A 20,266-nucleotide genomic window follows, 5' to 3' on the forward strand; every position below is an offset into this window, starting at 1 on the left:
CAGCAGTTTGGCAACTATTCAATTTGATTCTTAGCAGACAATCGAGGGGCTGTTCCTATTGCTGTTACTATCCTCAAAACACTTTAATTTGGTTAGCTTGCTCCAACTGTTTGCTCTTAGTATTGAAAAAAAAAGTTGCTGGGGCGCGTGGGTGGCTCAGTCGGCTAAGCATCTGACTCTCGGTTCAGGCTCAGGTCATGATCTCACGGTTTAGTGAATTCGAGCCCTGCACTGGGCTCTGTGATGACAGCATGGAGACTGCTTGGGATTCTCGCTCTCCTCTCTCTCTGCCCCTCCCTGGCTCATGCTGTCTCTCTCTCTAAATAAATAAACTTAAAAAATTATTTAAAAAAAGACAAAAGAAAATTGCTAAGAACTTCTAGAACTCACTTTGACTGACATCAACTACCCTAATAAATAGAAAGGATAGCAATCGTGTAGTAGGAAGTATTCCATTCCTTTTCACCAGAATTACAGAAAAACTGAGAGCTCTGTGGGTGACCATGGAATTTAAATAAAATCCTGGGAGAAGAAAACAGAGATGCTCTAATGCTTTCACTGGTTATTTAAATTGGTGGCTTAGACTATTTCGTTTCTTGGAACGTTGCATTTCAAGCCAACATCACATACTGCAGTTCCCCTATAATTTTAGAGGCACTGAACCCCAAAATGAGAGAACGATAAACTAAAGAGGTGTCTGAGAGGGGGAAACTGAGTCTTGTATATCATTCATCCTTTTCTAATAGTTACTTTAAAGGTCGTAATGCTTATCAAAAAAGTATAAGCTGTACTGAGGGGCATGAAAATTATAAGCAGCAGTGTCTCCACAAGTGTCCCAGTGTATCCGCAGGCATCTGGTGCGAAATTAGAAAAGACGGCACGTTTTATATTTGTTAGGGAGAGTCAAATGGTCCTGCAGGTTACACCCTTATACTGGGCCGTAGCTTAGGTAAGTAACTTTCCAGTTACCCTTGTCGTGACAGCAGTAGGACAAGATTTTTAAAATGACTAATTTGAAAAAATTATGTTTTGATTTGTACTATTTAATCATGAGAGTTGTGCATCGTCTATGACTGCTCAGTAATTATTTATCTTTCCCTGTGAACTAGGGCTGCTGTAGTCTATGAATTAAGCAGATACAATAATTCACTCAGGTTTTTTTCTTAAACATTTTTGTTGTGGCATGCAGTTTTTGTCATGTGGATTTACGTGATAAAACGGGCTCCCTGGGGTGCTAGGACAGATCCTTACTGTTTATTCACTTTTCGCAAGTTAAATACATTCTAAATCAGTCGTTCACAAAGTTTAGCATGCATCAGGGTCAGCTGGACAGCTTGCTAAAAGATCGCTGATCCTTACCCCGGTGTTGCTGGTTCAGAAGGTCAGGGCTGGGACCAGAGAATGTGCATTTTTTTTTTTTAAAGTTTATTTAAGTAATCTTTCCACCCAACATGGGGCTTGAACTCACGACCCTGAGATCAAGAGTTGCTTACTCTACTGATTGAGCCAGCCAGGCACCCCGGGGAATGTGCATTTCTAACAAGTTTGCAGGGGATGCTGATAGTGCCAGTCCTAGAACGGTTCTAACTGAAGAATTCCTTGGAGACAGGCATCTGTAATTACTTATATTGAAAATCTGCTTCAGGAGAGACAAATGCATGAGATTTGAGTCATACCCTCCAAGAGCTTTTACTTAGGATGCGGCAATTAGTTGACTATCCACACATCAAAACAATAGTGGACACATGTAATATACAAAATATATGATCAGAGGACAGATGTTTTGTGTTAGTCAAAGGTTTAGAAAGGGAGATAACATGAGAGGTGGGGTTTTGAAAGCTGATTGGGCATGCAGACAAACAGAACAGCATCAATAAATGTATCCAGGCCAGGACTGTAGGGATATTATCAGCTCTCCTGGAAAGTCAGGTTCACGCAGAACAAAAGGAATAAGTATCTGCCCTGCCTGTCCATGGTTATTTTGAGGACCAAGTGAATCTTTATGAAAAGAAAGCAAAAAAGAAAATCAGTCATCAAAAAGAAGGTAACCAAGTACGTAAGATAAACTTACAAAAAATATCCATAAAATCTTCCATTAAATTATTTTTCTTTCTTCCTCTATTCCTTTTTCTAAATACATTTGAGTGGCACCAAATGAACTACGCCCGCACAGTCGTGAAAATGGTTCCCTGTCCTGGCTTGGGAGACTGCCTAACGCTGTGTATGATTTGAAGGTCTTCAGCCACTGACATTCACAGAGCTAAAACCTTTATGTGGGATCCCTGACAAGCGATTAAGCCCTGGCTAGCGATTATTACCTTACGCTTTCAGAGAAATCTGTGCTTGTCCTGCATAGAAAAATCTAGTGGCAATTATGTACGAGAAGGCATGGTAGTTGTCAATTTCCGTGTGTTGATAAATGACTTTTAAGCAAATACACAATACAAATGTGACAAAAAATCCTGCAAAAGGTGCAACGTAGCCGATTTTTATGTCCTTTCTAAACACCTTAGCATTGACTTAAGTATTCAAGGGTGTTGAGTCTTTGAACTTTGGAAGCCATCTCTCCTGAGTCACATCTGCTGAAAGAGGGGACACTTTCAAAGAAAAGTTGTTGAGGCTAATTAAGTAGCTCTCCAAACCCAGTTTTGTTTAGCTAGGTGTCAGCAGTGAGGTAGAACAAATACCAGGGGATACAAAGACATCAGAACGGAGTGTGTCTTCAGGTCTTACTAAGCAGACGTATGATGCTGGGCACATCACCGTTTCTCTGAGCTTATGAAACGATGTAGTTGAGCCAGCTAAAAACTAAGGTTCCCTCCTCTAATAATCTTCAATGAGTAAGGAAGGAATGGCTGTCAGATATTACTACCTAATACCAAGAGACATGGCAATCGACATCCCTCAGCTTAATGAGCAAAGTCTCCTTCCCGACTATCTTTACCCAAAGTCTCCCCAGGCAGATTCTAAGTAGGAAAGATTGTGCTCTACACATGCAATATATCTACCAATGAGCATGGAATCTGGAATATGGTAGGCATTTAATAAATACTTATGGAAGACCCAACATCCTTGATTCTTGGATTCCCTGGCTGTTTACCACAGCAAATGATATAAATAAATGTGTATGTACTTTTATTATGGCAAAACGTACATAACACAAACCTTACTATTTTAACCATTTGCACGTGTACAGTTCATTGGCATTAAATACAGCCAGTGTCGTGAAATCATCGCCACCATCTTTCTCCAGAACTTTTTTATCTTCCTAAACTGAAACTCTGCACCATTAAACCCTAACTCTCCATTTCCTCCTTCCCCCAGGACCTGACAAGTACCATTCAACTTCCAGTCTCTGAATTTATTACGCCAGATACCTCTAGTTATACTCTAGATATAAGTGAGATAAAAAAAAATATGGGACACTCCAGAAATTTGCATCTCATACTCGCGTTGGAGCCGTGTTAATCTTTTCTTCATTGTTCCAATTTTAGCAGGTGTGCTACTGAAGTAAGCCCCACGGAGATACTTCTGAAACCTTCTAGTACTGCTTACAAATTCTGTGAGTGGTTACTGAGAACTACAGCGTTTGTTAGTGATAGGTCAGTGGCAAAGGTAATGTTAGTTTTCTTTTTATTTAATAAAATCTGTTTGATAATAGAAAACTGTAACAATTTAAAAACTGTAACTATTAGCTGTAACTACGAACAAAGTTTCGTAAGTGAAAATTTTAGAAAATGACTTACTGGTATCATTGGAGACTTACAAACAGCAAGAAGTGTATGTTGTTTGGTCATAGTCATTAAGGAAAGAAAAGTTTTCCTTTTTTAATGTTTATTTTTGAGAGAGAGAGAGAGAGAGAGAGAGAGAGAGAGAGAGAGAGAGAGAGACTGAGAGCAGGGAGGGGCAGAGACAGAATCCCAAGCAGGCTCTGGGCCTTTCAGCACAGAGCCCAATGTGGGGCTTGAACTCATGAACTGTGAGATCACGACCTGAGCCGAAATCAAGAGCCAGACATTTAACCGACTGAGCCACCAGGTGCCTGGGTAAAGAAATCAGTTTTAATGTAATAAAGAAAGGTCACATTATGAATGATTAATGAATGACTAATGCCTTCATTACACACTACTTTTCTTATGGTGTATGTCATATCAAAAAGAGCATATTGGCACCTTTCCTTTTTATCACATAAACCGACTACCATTTGAGAGAAAACCCATTTTAATTCTTTTGAGTCTTAGCACTCAACAAAATGAAGGTACGTTTTTTCACAAAAGAATGACTAATTTAAAATTGTGAACATCAATCTTTCAACTTCCCCAAAAACCCCTGCCCTAAACCCAGAATGTGAAATTTGGTTTGCTTCTAGAGTTTCCTAAATGAAAACAGTACAAAGTGCTAGTAAGTACAGCCATATTAACATGAGATGCTCCCTCTTGCACTCTCAGCCCTCCACTGCTCATGTCTCAGGAAGTTCCTCCATAACTTGGCAAAGCTTCAGAAGCAGCTGGCTATGGCCTCGCGGCCACACCTCACTGTTACAGCCTCTGGAAGAGAAGACACGACTAGTTTGCCAAGGCCAGACTGGCTCAGGCTATTGCTTCCGAGAGGCGTGAATCTGGTAGCTGCCCCTTTTTCCTTCCTGGAGATGATAATATCTCTGGTCTCTATGGGTCTTTGGACCAGCTTTACCAAGTTCATTGTTAAAGAGGAAGCTGAACACCTGGTTCTTCCATCTGCTCTGAGGAGATGGGCAGACTGCTCTAAGTACCACCTAAACCAAAAGCAAAGACAGAGCCATACACGATATAGGGAGTCACCATTACCATTTACTGTGTCCAAGATGCAGTAAGATATAACTCATGTTTTTATTTTTTGAGAGAGAGAGAGAGAGAGAGAGAGAGAGAGAGAGAGAGAGAGAGAGAATGAGTGGGGGAGGAGCACAGGGAGAGAGAATCCCAAGCAGGCTCCATGCACAGTACAGAGCCTGACCCGGGGCTCAATCCCATGACCCTGGGATCATGACCTGAGCCGAAATCAAGAGTTGGACACTTAACCAACTGAGCCAACCAGGTGCCCTTAACTCATGTTTCCACGAGCATAGGTAAATAAATAATATTTATAAAAAATTAAACATATTAAATAGGCTATTTTAAACCCACTGTTTTAGGTCAATAAATCTGTGCATAATAGTTGAAATTAAGTAGTACCCCTGTCCTGGGCCTCTGACCACTTGGTTTCTGACTCTCAGTCCAAAAGATTCTTTCTGAATAGTATTTTGATTCAGACCCAGTCAACATTCCTTTGCACAAGTGCCTCATAATTTGAAACAGGTTAATGGGTTGATCTCTTATTCTCGATCAGAAATGGTTCCCCGCTGTCCATGACTGACTTTCTCAAGCAGCCCACAGTATATATGACAGGAGAACAGTTAACCAAAAGTAATGGGGCTAACTAGGGGAATACACTGTCAAATGTGTTTCTGAGTTAAACAGCAAGAGGCAAATTAACATTCCTTCCATACCTTGCCTCACATGCAAACACATTCATCTCATTCCTGGTGAGTCTTTGTGGAAATATATTTCAAAATTAATCTCAATTTCAATGCATCTCTATATCCAGGGTGGCAGAAATACTGCCATTTTTTTCTCCTTTTTTAAAAATACGGACCTTGACGGCAGCTGCTTGCAAAAAACAAAATCACCAGCTTTCTTCCAGTCTAAAATCACTGGTTGTTCCCAAGACTCGACCAAAAAAAAAAAAAAAAAAAAAAAAAATTCAGGACACATCTGCTGTAAGGTTCTATGCCAAGAAGTAGCCTAGCAGCCACCACTGTGGTCAAACTTTACTCCTCAATCATTTTTAGTTGCTAAGGATTTCTTTTTGGAATTTGATTCAAATTATAGGGCCATACGTAAGAGCTGATGAGTTAATAGAAAACTCCAGAGCTGCGCTGGACCATCAGAGGAATTGGTAGAGCTTAGTGTGGAAGGCACTGCCTCAGCTTCACCAACGTGGTCAGGGTGCACACACACACACACACACACACACACACACACACACACAGACACACACATGAGAACAGACATGAGAACAGACAAAAACTACTGATGTGTACTGCTCATCGTAATTAAAGAAAAAGCAAAATTCCGAGTAAAAGGTGACAGTTTGCTAAATTAATTTTCCTCCTACTTCTAGACAGTTAGTTACCCTCATAAATGGGGTCAGAGTGGAATCATCTCATAATGGATACCTCTTCAAGGAGCGATGGTGCTTTAAAAACAACAGCAGTACCACCCAGATTGATCTACAGATCCAATGCAATCCCTGTTAAAATTGCCACTCTCTTTTTTGCAGAGATGGGGGAAAAAAAAGGACCCTAAAATTCATATGAAAAGCAAGGGGCCCCACACGGTCAAAACAATCTTAAAAAAAGAACAAAGGTGGCAGACTCATACCTCTCAATTTCAAAACTTACTACATAGCTACAGTAATCAAAACCGTGTCATACTGTAAGAAGACAGACATACAGAGCAAAGGAATGGAATTGAGAGTCAAGAAACAAACCCAGGGGTGCCTGTGTGGCTCAGTTGGTTGAGCATCTGACTTTCGGTTTCGGCTCAGGTCATGATTCCAGGGTTGTGGAGTCCTGAGTCGGGCTCCACGCTGAGCATACAGCCTGCTTGGGATTCTCTCTGCCCCTCCCCCTCCTCGTGTACACTCTGTCTAAAATAAATAAAATAAAATAAATATAAAATCTACCTAATTGAGAAGTCATTCGTTATGAAAAATGAAGAGTATGAGTCGAGTAAGTTGATAGCTCTCTCTCTCTCTCTCTCTCTCTCACTTTCTCTTAGGATTTATTTTCTCCTTGATTCCCTTCCTTGACTAACAGTTATACATATAAGGATACTTAAAATTCTCGGTACAAATGAATGTCCCATTCTGTCGGTTTGGCAAGTGCTATAAATATTCTATTTTAAACTTAGACTACTTTGGATTCATTAAATCCCAAAATCAATAGGTTTGTTAGGGGCAGAGAATGGAAACACTGTCTTTGAAATAAACATGCTGAATTTTTCCCAAAGAGTAGAACATTTTATCAAGAGGCCACAGTAAAATTGTAATAATAAATTAGAAGCATTCTTTCATTAGCACTAGTTTCTTGGTCTCCTGCCACATATTTCAATCCTACCCCATTCACTGTGGATTTATTCAGCCAGAGATCCTTCCAACATCTGTTTTATAATAATACGTGTTTTTATTAATTTTGAATGCTAAAAGGAAAAAAACAATCTCAGGGTATGAAACAATTATGCCTTCCTTTCCCCTTTCCTTCCTACTGCCTTTCTCATAAATTGGTTATCACCGCGTTCTGCGATACAGCCATCTCTCAGTTGTGAGCGCCAATAGTTTTAGCCTTGAGGTAGCTGCAAAAGGAAGCACGTTTGATAAATAACCTCAGAGCTGATAGAAAAGGTAGAAAAGAATCTTTTAGCACAGACTTAAGGAAGATTACAAAGGGCAAAAAAACCCAACCATTCTGAGATAGCAATTTGCCAACGTGAAGGTTGAGCTGAACAGCAGAGGTGAAGGGACTCTGCCTTTTGGAAGGGTTAAAAGACAATTAAAACAGAATGTGGACAGTCAAGAGGGTGCATATTTTCATTAAAATATGGATTCTATCATTTGCTGAATGAAAAGCAAAGTCCTAAACAGCTATTTTAAATGAATGAGGGGATTTTTTCCCGTCTACAATGTCTTAAGCCCTTTTTTTTTTGCAATAAAACTTCATAATTTGCATGCAAATGACTTTTTTTTAAAGGGAAAACATTAAGTAATATATGGCTGTGCCTGGGAACTTGCACATAATAATTCAAACCGAACTGAAAAACTGTTATAAAATAATAAGAAAAGAAGCTTTTATAAAACTAAGAGGGCCATTTTGATAATCCTACTTACTGGGGAAGCAAATCAAATAAATAGCCTCAGACTCTGATCGACAGGAGAGTCAAACCAGACAACATACTTAGTAAGTCGAGTGTCAAAATATGTGAATTGGACAGATAACCAAAGAGCAGAGGGTCATGGAAATTATATCAAACTGCTTTGATACCTTTGCCAACTGCACCCAGTTTGTTGGCTTGATCATTTACACCCACAGAGGACGCTGCAGCCAAGGAAAGAGATTTGTTTGGTGCAACATTGTTAGACGCTAAGGAAGGAGCTCAGGGTGGGTCTTTGGGGTTATGAAGGAGTCCATCTGATCAACCTAAGTGAAGGAGCATCTATCTTGCAGCCTGGGGATTTGCTTCAACCTTGTCTACAATTACTAATACCTATAAACACCAGGTCCTCTGCTAGATCCTAAGGATGCAAAGAAGACCAAGACGTGTCCGGGAAGAGGATGTGGGGTGGGTAGACATGTAAACAAATAATTAAATACCAAGTGGAGTGTTAGAGGTGGGTACATGGTGCTTTAGACGCTGTGGTTAAGTAGAAGAAAATTCTACGTGAGAGAGGAGAACGGGTAGTAGAGAAAGCATGAATGTTGGACTTGGGTAGACCTTGGGTCCAATGTCACCATCACCACTACAATCTGTAAGGACAAGTTAGCAACCTCTCTCTAAGGTTCGGTTGGTTTTTGCAACTGCAGACGGCGGATGCTATCATTGAATTCATCAGTGTTGTCCCATGCTGCTAGCTCCCATGCTGCATTTGGGTGAATTACAAGAAAGCTCTGCTTCTTCAAGTGGACATGGCCCAACATCAGAGGGCTTGGCTCTGTGAGTGGGATGCAGAATGTCAGCTGTACTCTTCACTTAAACCACCTGCCGCATCTGTATGTGGTGGCCCTGGACCTCAAGGGTGCATGTTCACAAACAACTTGGACTGTCAACATCATCCTAACACACACACATTAGTTTGCTACATGGCTGTCACTCAACTACCAGCCCTTCTCTCTTGCTCCCTATACACTAGTCAAGGTTTTATAGGAGCATGGACATTTCGGTTGAGTATTGAAGGATGCCATTTTTGAAACAAGGAAGAACCATTTACAGGTCTTGAGAATGGTAAGAAATCATGGCTGCAGGAGAGGAAGGTGTCATGGATAAATATAGGTCAATGGGAGAACCCATAATGGAGACTGTAGTATGAATCAATTTCAAGAGAAATACAGTGATTTCTTCCTTATACACACTGGCTGAAGTGTGAGCAATGTGTGGGATATTCTGATAGTCTGGGATATGTTACTGGGATTTAGTGGACAGGCTGTTGCTAGACCAAGGGATTTGGAATTTCCTGGGGTTAACAGTGAAATAGCACAGACAGAGCGGATTCCTCAGGAAAGCAAAATGGCGAACAAGGCCAGAGCCGAATTCACTGGCATGATGAATGCTATGGTCCAGTCAGTCACTTTACCGTTCGTACAAATTGCATGCCAATCCATGCCCTTCCCTTCTTTCTACTATGGCTAGTTTCTTCCTCATTTTTGTTCCTATCAGAGATTTCTACTCTAATGGGAACATAAATTTAGTGAAACAGATACAGCTGTGTCACTAAAGCTTCCAGCAGTTCCTGAGACTGGCAAAAACCCTTCAAGAGCACCTGTTTTCCTTATTTAATAAAACTACTGTTATTTTTTCTCTAGATATTTTACTGCATTAAACATGTCCTAATTGCCCACATTCATAAGCACAAACTTTTATACAGCAGGCATGCATTCACAGGTACTTCCAATCTTGCTTTGCCAGTGGATCTAAATTTTAGTATCCTTCTTACTTGCACAGAACTGGCTCTAAATCTAAAATTTGACTATACAGGGGCTCCTGGGTGGCTTGGTCGGTTAAGCATCCAACTCTTGGATTTGGCTCAGGTCACAATCTCATGGTTCATGGGCCTGAACCCTGACTCAGGCTCCGTGCTGACAGTGTGGAGCTTGCTTGGAATCCTCTCTCTCTCTCTGCCCCTCCCCTGCTTGCTCTCTATTTCTCTCTCAAAAAATAAATAATCATTTAAAGTTTGATTATATTAAAAATGCAAGTCAGACTAATGACAAAGACTATCCGAAATTATTAGAAAGAGTACAAGAAGTAAACTGGAAGAAATCTATGAAGATCCTATTTAGAAACTAGGCTAAAAACCAAACAAAAACCAACCCCAACAACTTCTACCGTGGAAAATTTAAAACTTTTACAAAAGGAAAGAGAATACTACGAAGGGCTCCCACTCTGCTTAAACAGATTAGCACTGTTGCCGACCTTCTTTCATCTAGATTCGTCCTTTAAAAGTGAGTTATTTTTAAAAATTTTTTAACGTTTATTTATTATTGAGAGACAGAGAGACACAGAGAGTGAGCAGGGGAGGGGCAGAGAGAGGGGGGGACACAGAATCCGAAGCAGGCTCCAGGCTCTGAGCTGTCAGTACAGAGCCTAATGCGGGGCTTGAACCCACGAACTGTGAGATCATGACCTGAGCTGAAGTCGGTTGCCCAACCAACTGAGCCACCCAGGCGCCCCTAAAAGTGAGTTATTTTTAAATCTTCCTTCAAATGAAGAAGATAACTAAGCTCAATCCAGAAAAGGCATTCTCCCCAGGGTGCTCTCTTCCATAGCTTTGATACTGGGAGCTCTAATCGGAGGTAAATCGGTCTACTTCATGGACATTCATGAAGGCAAACGCCTTGTTCTACAGAAAACAGCCATTTAAAAATGGAAGCAAGAAGGATTTTTTTTAAAAGATTATTTTAGGATTTGATATCTAGTACATTTAGAAGGACAATTTTTTTTTTTTTTTTTAAACAACATGCTCACAATCCAACTTCAGAGTTGAGGCTTGTTTTTTTGTAAGAAAAAAAAAAAATCCCACGATTCTAAATTATGTGAATATCCTCCCTGTCAACTGAGATCTGAAGTTCACTATATTGTCCTATTCTTGGGCATTTTGCAACACTCAAGATAGCTGAATCACCATCTGTTCTGTGGAAGTGGAACTCATGAGTGGCCACTGTTTTCAGTAGCATTTTGCTGAATAAAAAGCTCTGATAATTTAGTGAGAAAGAGTCCACCATAATTACTGGGTGAGGTCATTAACTTTCTAATCCTTTGCAATAGCTTATTCCCCTATAGTTTGGTATTACTAACAGCATCTCAGTTGAAGACACATAAGAAAATAAGCTTATTAAGACAGGTACAAGGCAAAAATGCATTCATCCAGAAGATCTGAACTCCACTTCATTAAGAGTGATGATTTCTTTGATTTTGTACCTTCTACAACTTATTGGAGGACTTTCTTTCTTATGTTTATTTTTTTAATGTTTATTTTTGAGACAGAGAGAGAGAGAGAGGGAGTTAGTGAGCTGGGGAGGGGCAGAAAGAGGGAGACACAGAAACCAAAGCAGGCTCCAGGCTCCAAGCTGTCAGCACAGAGCCTGATGAGGTGCTCGAACCCATGAACCATGAGATCAAGTCAGACACTTAACCAACTGAGCCACCCAGGCATCCCTGGAGGACTTTCTTTTCTCTTTTCTTTCTTTTCTTTCTTTCTTTCTTTCTTTCTTTCTTTCTTTCTTTCTTTCTTTCTTTCTTTCTAAACGTGTTTAATTTTGAGAGAAAGAGACAGAGCACGAGTGGGGAAGGGACAGAGAGAGAGGGAAACACAGAATCCAAAGCGGGCTCCAGGCTCTGAGCTGTCAGTACAGAGCCTGATGTAGGGCCTGAACCCACGAACTGAGAGATCATGACCTGAGCTGAAGTCAGACGCTTAACCAACTGAGCCAACCACGCGACCCTGGAGGACTTTCTTATACTTCCTCAACACACAGTATTTAAAGGTTCCTTCCAATTTTCTATCCCCAAATACATCGAACAAGAATACTCATTTCTTTTAGAAATATAATAGCATGAAAGATTAATTGGAAAGCCTGTCTTCAATCCATGGTCTACATTAAAAACTCTCCGGACTGTCCTCTTAAGATCTTGGTCAACACTGACTTGAGTAGAAGTTTAGAGAACACTATCATGAAGTCTCTTTTATAACCATGTAGCCTGAAGGATACTTGAATCCATCTGTTAACACACAGTATGAGCAGACTGCCATCACCTGCTACATGCCGAATACTTGAGAGCAATACACACAATATTTACAAGGCAGGACTGAGCTAGAAAAGAAAGAGTACAATAGCATTGGCACGAAATGTAACAAAGCAAGCCAAGTGGTGTTTCAGGCACTTTTACAGGAGGAATTCCTGTAATGGGTGTACCCATCTACAACATCCTGGGTGTTCTGATTTCAGACAACCTACCTCTATTTCCAACCCAATTAACAAACGGCAGGTTTGTTATGGACAGGGATATATTGCTTATTTCCTGACAGTTGATGGACCAATCTCCAGGACACATACATTTCCTTTAGATTGAAAGATTCATTAACATAACTGCCATCTATGGGCTTTTGCGTGGTAAAGCCAAACAAATATGGGCATTCGGCGGGGGCGGGGGGCGGGTTGTGGAGAATGATATTACGCGATACTTCACTCCCTTTCTAAGAAAAACAAAAATGTGAAAACGCACTGATTTGAAATATTAAATATGACGTTAGGAAAACTAGGGACATAAAAGACAGTGGACACACAACGCCAATTTCCTGGTTTTGATGACGTATCATAGTTCTGTAAGATGTTACTGTTGAGGAAGGGGGGTGATGTGTATACTGGACCTCTCTGTATTAGTGTTCCATGAGTGTGTGATTATGTCAAAATAAAGGCTTAATTAAAGATGAGAGGCACATATTTACTGAAGTTTAAACAACAACACGGTTCAGAGAGCACACATGGCCATTGGGGGCGGGGCATCAGAAAGAAGGGTTACTGAACTTCCATGTCAGAAGACACGGTTTTGTGCTCTTGCTCTACTACGGAGGACATGTGACACAGGCAAGTAAGTTTCTTAAATTCTACGTTTGAGCTCTTTCACCCATAAAATGGAAATATCATGCCCACGTGTAAGGTTATGATTGGTTCTTTCCCCCCTACCCCCCGCCCTGCCCCGCGAGATCTTTCACTGTGAAAGCGAAGTCTGCTCTTTTTCCTTCCATAGATCAGAGCACTGGAGATTCCTGCTGCAGACGAACTCAGTTACCTGATTTTCTCCTACAGGAGAGAACTATGTTTAAAGGTTCGGCATGAAAAGAGCAGCTGACTTACCAACTTCATCCTGAATCTCCTCGGCCACGGCAGGCACATTGTAGAGCAGGGACAGAGACTGGTTCATGCGCTCGTAAATCACACGCAGATGTGTCATAACCTGCGATAAAAGGAAAAGTTTTTTCCTCACCGAGCACCACAGATAGATACAAATTTCCAAAATAAAACTGACAAAATGCTGAAACTTGTGACCTAAAAGGGCATTCTTATTTTTCTTGTTCTTCCATTTTTTTATTCTCTAACTTCAGAGCTGTTTTCAAGTTCCTATTGTATTGTATGCTTGGAGCCATAAATTACAAGGCCAACTGAAAAGAGCATTTCTGCCCAACACTGATTCCTAATATTTAGACTCCTTAAATAACCCCTAATGCTCTAATTATACTTCTGCACAAATTTTCCAAAAGATAGGCACACATTTCAATTTGACTGGATCTTTCTCTTCCCCCCTTCCTTCCTTTCCTTCCTCCCTCTTTTTCTATCGATCGATCGATTGATCGACCTACCCACCTACCTACCTGTTTAAAATTCTTCTATTTCAGGAAATGTAAAATTTCAGATTGCCAGAGGTGGATTTCATCTGTCAACCATTGGGAATGTGAATAAAACACATTATTACAAGGGCTTCACCTAGGCTCCCATTATATCTAAGCTCTGTGGTAGCAGTGGAATTTATGATTGCCTGTCACAATCTAATTGAACGAATTTTAGAGGTTTCGGTTAATACAACTTTGGTTTTCTTCACTTTAGTCATCAGAGTTTTAAATGGATCCTTAAGAATCGGCAGCATGGACACTCAGGATTTTTATATTCCTTATTATTTTCATAAATCAGGAAATGTCAAAGCACATGTTGGTGTAAGACAAGCCTGTAGAATTTACCAGGTATCAAAGCACTCTTGCTACAGAGGTCAAGCGCCCACAAGTACTCAGGGAATACCTTGCAAGGCCACTGTGCTATCAAGGTTGCACATGATGACCACACTCAGTGCTCACCTGGGACCGGATCTGAGCAGCTTTCTTTGGGTCCACCATGCGTACGTGTTCAAAATGCTTCAGGGTGTGTTGCCTGTCCTTCTGTTCAGCGCGGACATACTTCTTTAGCATGTTGAACACATGACGAGGCTGTCGTGGAAAAAAAAAAACCCACACCTTTCAGGTCTGTGCAAAATACTGCTTCTTCCAGGGGCTCTGGGTCAGAGGTCCCACGAACTCATCCCATCATGTGAAAGGATTATGAGTCATCTTTTTGCAATTTTCCCACTACTTTCTTAATGGGTAATTACTTAGTTGATTGGCCATTTTTCATTTTGACAAGAGCATTTAGCATTTGGCATACAGGATGACTGTCCTTAATCAACATTTTCTTTTTAAATGGCAGTATACTGCTACAGAAAGAGATGATTTTTATTTTTAAGAGAGAGAGAGAGAGTATGTGCAAGGGGGGGAGAGGGGCAGAGGGAGAGAGAAAGAGAATCTTAAGCAGGCTACATGCTCAGCGCAGAGCCTGATGCGGGGCTCGATCCACAACCCTGGGATCATGACCTGAGCCAAAATCAAGAGTCGGACGCTCAACCAACTGAGCCAGCCAGGTGCCCCAAAGAGATGGTTTTGGAGCTGTAATATTTATGTTAGGTCCCTCCCCTCTCCCCAACCAAATATATAGGGGCATATGTAAGACTACATTTCTACATGCGTAGTCTTAGTGGTTATCTCCATAGTAACACTGCACAAATAACCCCATCACCAGTAGCGTATAAAATACAATAATCAAGATGAGAAAAATAATAGACAACTTAACCACTACTAATTTGTAGGCCAAGGAATAACTCACAAGCTTTCAGGCACGTTAGTTTCCCAGGAGAAAGGCCAATGTGAAACTGTAGTTATTTTACTTTGAAATGTAATTAAATTCTTTCTATGCCATCAGATTCTAATTCTTTCAGCAACAATTAAGTTTCTTGGGTGCTTTTTTTTTTTTTTTCCTGATTGGTTATATTTCATTTTTACTCTAGAGTTACTTGAAAACATTCATCCTAATAAAAAAAGGACAAAGGCTCCTTTGCCTTCAATGATTCCATTGCTATGTGTATTCTACTATAGCATCCTACTATGTGATTTTGTGAAGTGATTTCCAAAGATACATATTTCTTCTTCATTAAAACAAACAAACAAACAAACAAGCAAACGAACCCTATGAAAGTTCATGTCAGGAATAGAATTTTCGTCATTTGGGCAAACCCAGTTATTACTAACCAGGTCATGGGCACCTTGAAAACTAGCTGGAAGGTACAGAATTTATTTCCAGAGATGGTATATTGGGAGTAGGGCGAAGGCCGTAGCATTTTATGGGATGTTCCTGCCCTTCTCCTTTGGCTGAGTTAGGGGTCACCTCCCCGATATCCCGGGGAGAAGTGGTATCCTTTTTTTATACCCCATGAAATGCTACATATATCTCCATTATTGCACTTACCACAGTCTATTAAATTACTTTCCTTGTATTTTCTTTTTAAAGTTTACTTATTTTGAGAGACAGAGACACAGAGAGAGAGAGAGAGAGAGAGAGAGGAAAAGAGAGAGAGAAACCCAAGAAGGTTCTGTGCTCTGCTCTCAGCACAGGGCCTGACGTGGGGCTGGATCCAACAAACCATGAGATCATGACCTGAGCCACCCAGGCGCCCCCAATTACTTATGTTTCTGACTGCTTTCTTGAACTGTGACATCTTTAAGGGCCAGATTTGGTCTGTCTTTATCAGGGATCACACAGCACCCAGTGCCTGATACAGAGAGGGTACCGTGTACTTGCTTGCTTTAGCTGTCTGCAGGCCACCTTCCTACACTTAAGAAAGGAAACAAATACAATAAAAAGAAAATAAGCCTGTGCTCATCTGCCTTATTTCTTTCATCCTACAAGAAACATTATTTCTCCATAATTCCAAAAAAAGGCAGACATCACAGCTAGCAACATAGCTTTTGGCAATGCATCATTATAATTCTCATTTGTACTCTGAAGTCTAGTTGAATCTACAAATCAGAGAATGATCTTTTAAACCCCAGAGCAGAAAAGTAATAAAAGAGATAACAACTGACCAGCTACATTGATTATATATATGTACATATGTGTGTGTGTGTGTGTGTATGTATATATTTAAAAGACGATTCATTTAACGGCAGGATATTATTGAATGTAATGGATACTTTATATGCAGGATTGTGCAGTCAGGATATTACAAACCCTTGATCCCCTTGCTTGTTATTTAACACCAAGGCCTTTAAAAAACTCCCTCTAGGAGGGAGGCAAACCATAAGAGACTCTTAAATACTAAGAACAAACTGAGGGTTGATGGGGGGTGGGGGAGAGGGGAAAGTGGGTGATGGGCATTCAGGAGGGCACCTGTTGGGATGAGCACTGGGTGTTGTATGGAAACCAATTTGACAGTAAATTATATTTAATATAAAAAAATAAATAATTCCCTCTATTTCTATCATGATGATCCCTCCAAGGCTGGAGACAGAAGGGATCTAATTGCATCTATTCACAATGTCCCTGCCCCTGATGTGTGCAAGCTGATTGACTGCATGTGCTTTCTTAGCTCTATTTCATTATTTTCTCTTGAAAAGGCTTCATTGTTTTGAGGAAAATGGAAATTTTTTTTCTTTTAAAGAGTTCCTATAAGAAAAAATACTTCAATTAAACATAAGGATTGCTTTCTTATAACCTTCTTTCCTTCTTATTTATTTTGCAGCCAGTCAGTCACCTATGAATGTTTCTATAAGGCATTTTGTCTTGAAACGCCGGTCACCAAAGAGCGTGTGCACCAGAATATAAAGGCACCACACTGGCCTTGTCATTACTGCATTAAAGCCGAATCTCAAATTGGACAATGGAGGGGTAACTTCTGAAAACTAACATTTGGGTCTCCCCTTTTTCTTCCACTATCGCCCAAAACAGCACACATTCCCACTTGCAAATTATTACTGTTAATATGAATTTTAAAATGAATTTGAGAGTCCCCCATATTATCCAGGCCTCAAATTTTTCTTCTGTGCAATTCAGATAAGAGTATCTTTCATACAGAGTACACTGAGTATTAACCACGTTCTGTGTTAGCTGTCGAGGGTAATGCTTAGTTCACAGCAGGTGCACAGTACACATCTATTTCTTCCACTCAGTCCTTGCCTCCAATGCCCAGCCCCTTTTCTTTCCTCTAAGCAGTAACGGCTCAACACTTATTGGCTATTTATATGAATGAGTGAGACCATGTGCTTTATGCATAGTAACTCACCAAGTCTTCCTATCAACCCTATGGCTGGGGTTTTATCATAGATAAAACACAGCACAAAGAAGGGACAGGATTATATGGCTGGTTACACAGCTAGTTACAGAGCTAGTCCGTGGTATAGTGAGAACAGAGAGTCTGGCTCTGGCTCTTAACCCTGTTCTCCCGATCTGCTATGTGATCATGACTTTCAAGGAAACTCTAACATGGGTCAAGCTAAAAATAATTCCAAAAGCAACTTGCATAGTTGAATACAGAGAGAAATAACTGAGTGGTTAGAAATGAGTCTGTTCTAGGAGTCCTCGCCTAAATCTCTAGTGCTTACAAGCTCAGATGATATTCTTTGGGGACATGATCACACCCACTCTTATCATTGTGCAGACCATCTAGATTTAGCTTATTCAGTCTCTCAACTGCTGTTCCTGCTTTCTGGCACTCCATTTTCAGCTACTGTGTCAGATGTAGGGAGGTGAAATGGCAAGACAGGAATGTCCTTTGTCAATTTGTTTAGGATTACTAGAAAACGATTAAAGGTATTAGTTAAAAGTCAGGCTTTTATGACACGCACAGATTCTAGTTCTCAATCCATCCTTCCTTACTTATCGCCTATTAAGATGGAAAATTAAATGGTCATTGTGTTCACGTGTTTAAAATTGTTTATCTTATTTAACACCAACATTTCTTCATTTCAGAAATATATTTCTAACTTCCCCCAACAAATCCCTAGAGCTTGACAATGAACCAGAAGCACACCAGGATCTCATGATTCCCCAAGGCCTCAGCATGGCTTGCCCTCACTTTACCAGGAAACAAAGCTCCGGCAAGAATAATGAGCCCTAAGAGCCCATTGTAAGCTATGACCTCATCATTGTTTATATGAGCTCAGACACACATTGTGTGTGTGTGTCTAATATAAACATAAGCCTTTTTCTTCCTAATGCCTACGCCTCGGGACATGAGATAATTCAGGAAGACATTACCATGCCCCTCAATAAATGAATTACATGGTTCTGCTCGGTTGATGCATCCATGCAAACACATTTCTAAGAATCGTGCTTAGAAATGAAAAAAAAAAAAATCAGATTAGCTCTTATGTTGGAACAGGCAGATATATCACACCAAATAAAATGGTGGTTATGTCTGCACCTGAGAAACAAATATCATTCTTAGGTAACAAAGAAAAACATTAACATTTCTCTATGCTTTTATATCTTTCATTTGCTTTAAGTTAAAAAAAAAAAAAAAGCCAAAAAGGGCGTTGCCTTTGGTATATGATTCATGGCATATTTTAATCAAAGAAGTAATTGCTTTTACCACTTTTAGCCAGAATACAGAATTACCAAGGATTAAAACGAGTTATTTCTAGAGATGTACCATCCATGCATTTCAGGATAAAAGGGAATCTCTTGGGGGTTTATTTCATTATGCTAAGACAAACATAAGTTTCTTAAAATTGTAATTAAAAGCACAGTAATATACAAAAATAAGAGAAAAAAAACATCTCTACAGAAATGTATTCTCTTAAAGTAAATGATTCTACTATTGTCACAATAGTTACATTTATGACAAGATTGTTCGGATGATTAGAAATACGAGCGTAAGAATTCAGTGGTTCAAACATATTCACAGGAAACAGAGTGTAAGGAACCTGTGTTTAACCTCTATGCATTTACTTCCAATCATTCTCAAGTCTTTAAATCTTCCGTAACTAGTAAATCACGTTTTTTTTCTGACAAATTTCCCTTATTTCACAATTTACATATTGTACATATAAATACTACAATCTGATTACATTGGCATAGGATGGCTGATCTTATTATTAAAATTTATAGCAAAGAGCAGAGAAAATAAAAGGAAAAGATCTGCCCCAGGGGGACTAATTACATCCAATCCGTTTTTATCGTCACTATTGTTTCTGGGTGTTTAGCCCATAACAACAAAGTGTCTATTTGCATGTGATGTGACACTTTTCAGTTTGCACTAAATTCACTTCACTATCACAATGCATTTTCAAAAATCATTTCAAAAAGAATTTCTTAACGGATTGAGACTGGGCATTACTAAAATGGATTAGATTTAACCTAAAATAGAAGATTTATCTTTTGGAACGTTAACCATTTTCTTTTCTTGGAACAAGAGCATAACTCTGGCTGCCGGCACAGATCCTGGCACAATTTGGTTGCTAAAAATGTTTGTTAATTAAATTATCGAATAACCTAGACCTAATTGTAATTTCACGCGTGGTTCCAGTAACAAAATCTATCCTTCATGGTATCTGAGTTGATAATAAGCATCTCTCCACTAAGACGCACTCCCCACTTTCATGAGACATACTGATTTTTCAACCCCACTTGACCTATCTATCCAGTATGCTGGAGTCCTTTAGAACGTTGTTTTAACGAGGAACACTTCCCAGAAAATATTTCATGCACTCCATGGCACGTTCAAACTAATATCAACAAGAATTCATCTCATTAATTTCAAAAGATGACATAGCTCGTCTTATGGTTTGGGTTTTGATGCCAGGTTGATGTAAATAATTTTGAAAGAAAGTTCATGGCCCTCCTCTATAAAATGTAACATTAAAAAAAAAATGATTTTGGGGCGCCTGGGTGGCGCAGTCGGTTAAGCGTCCGACTTCAGCCAGGTCACGATCTCGCGGTCCGTGAGTTCGAGCCCCGCGTCGGGCTCTGGGCTGATGGCTCAGAGCCTGGAGCCTGTTTCCGATTCTGTGTCTCCCTCTCTCTCTGCCCCTCCCCCGTTCATGCTCTGTCTCTCTCTGTCCC

General features: G+C 40.1%; 1 protein-coding gene and 1 non-coding gene across 8 annotated transcripts in view; both read right to left on the reverse strand.

Annotated features, from left to right (window-relative positions):
- Positions 1-20,266, reverse strand: part of LOC115523013 (amyloid beta precursor protein) — a 275,518-nt gene that overhangs the window by 49,751 nt on the left and 205,501 nt on the right. For all 7 annotated transcript variants that reach the window (XM_030328587.1, XM_030328585.1, XM_030328583.1 and 4 more), the window contains 2 exons: positions 14,197-14,325; positions 13,205-13,304 (listed from right to left, as the gene is read on the reverse strand). In XM_030328587.1, coding sequence (XP_030184447.1) covers positions 13,205-13,304; positions 14,197-14,325 — 229 coding nt within the window. The remainder of the gene's footprint in view (positions 1-13,204; positions 13,305-14,196; positions 14,326-20,266) is intronic.
- LOC115524336 lies at positions 3,412-3,518 on the reverse strand. The gene has a single exon (XR_003972045.1). It is a non-coding gene; the product is annotated as a U6 spliceosomal RNA (small nuclear RNA).

The sequence above is a fragment of the Lynx canadensis genome, chromosome C2, assembly GCF_007474595.2.
Source record: "Lynx canadensis isolate LIC74 chromosome C2, mLynCan4.pri.v2, whole genome shotgun sequence".
Lineage (NCBI taxonomy): Eukaryota > Metazoa > Chordata > Mammalia > Carnivora > Felidae > Lynx > Lynx canadensis.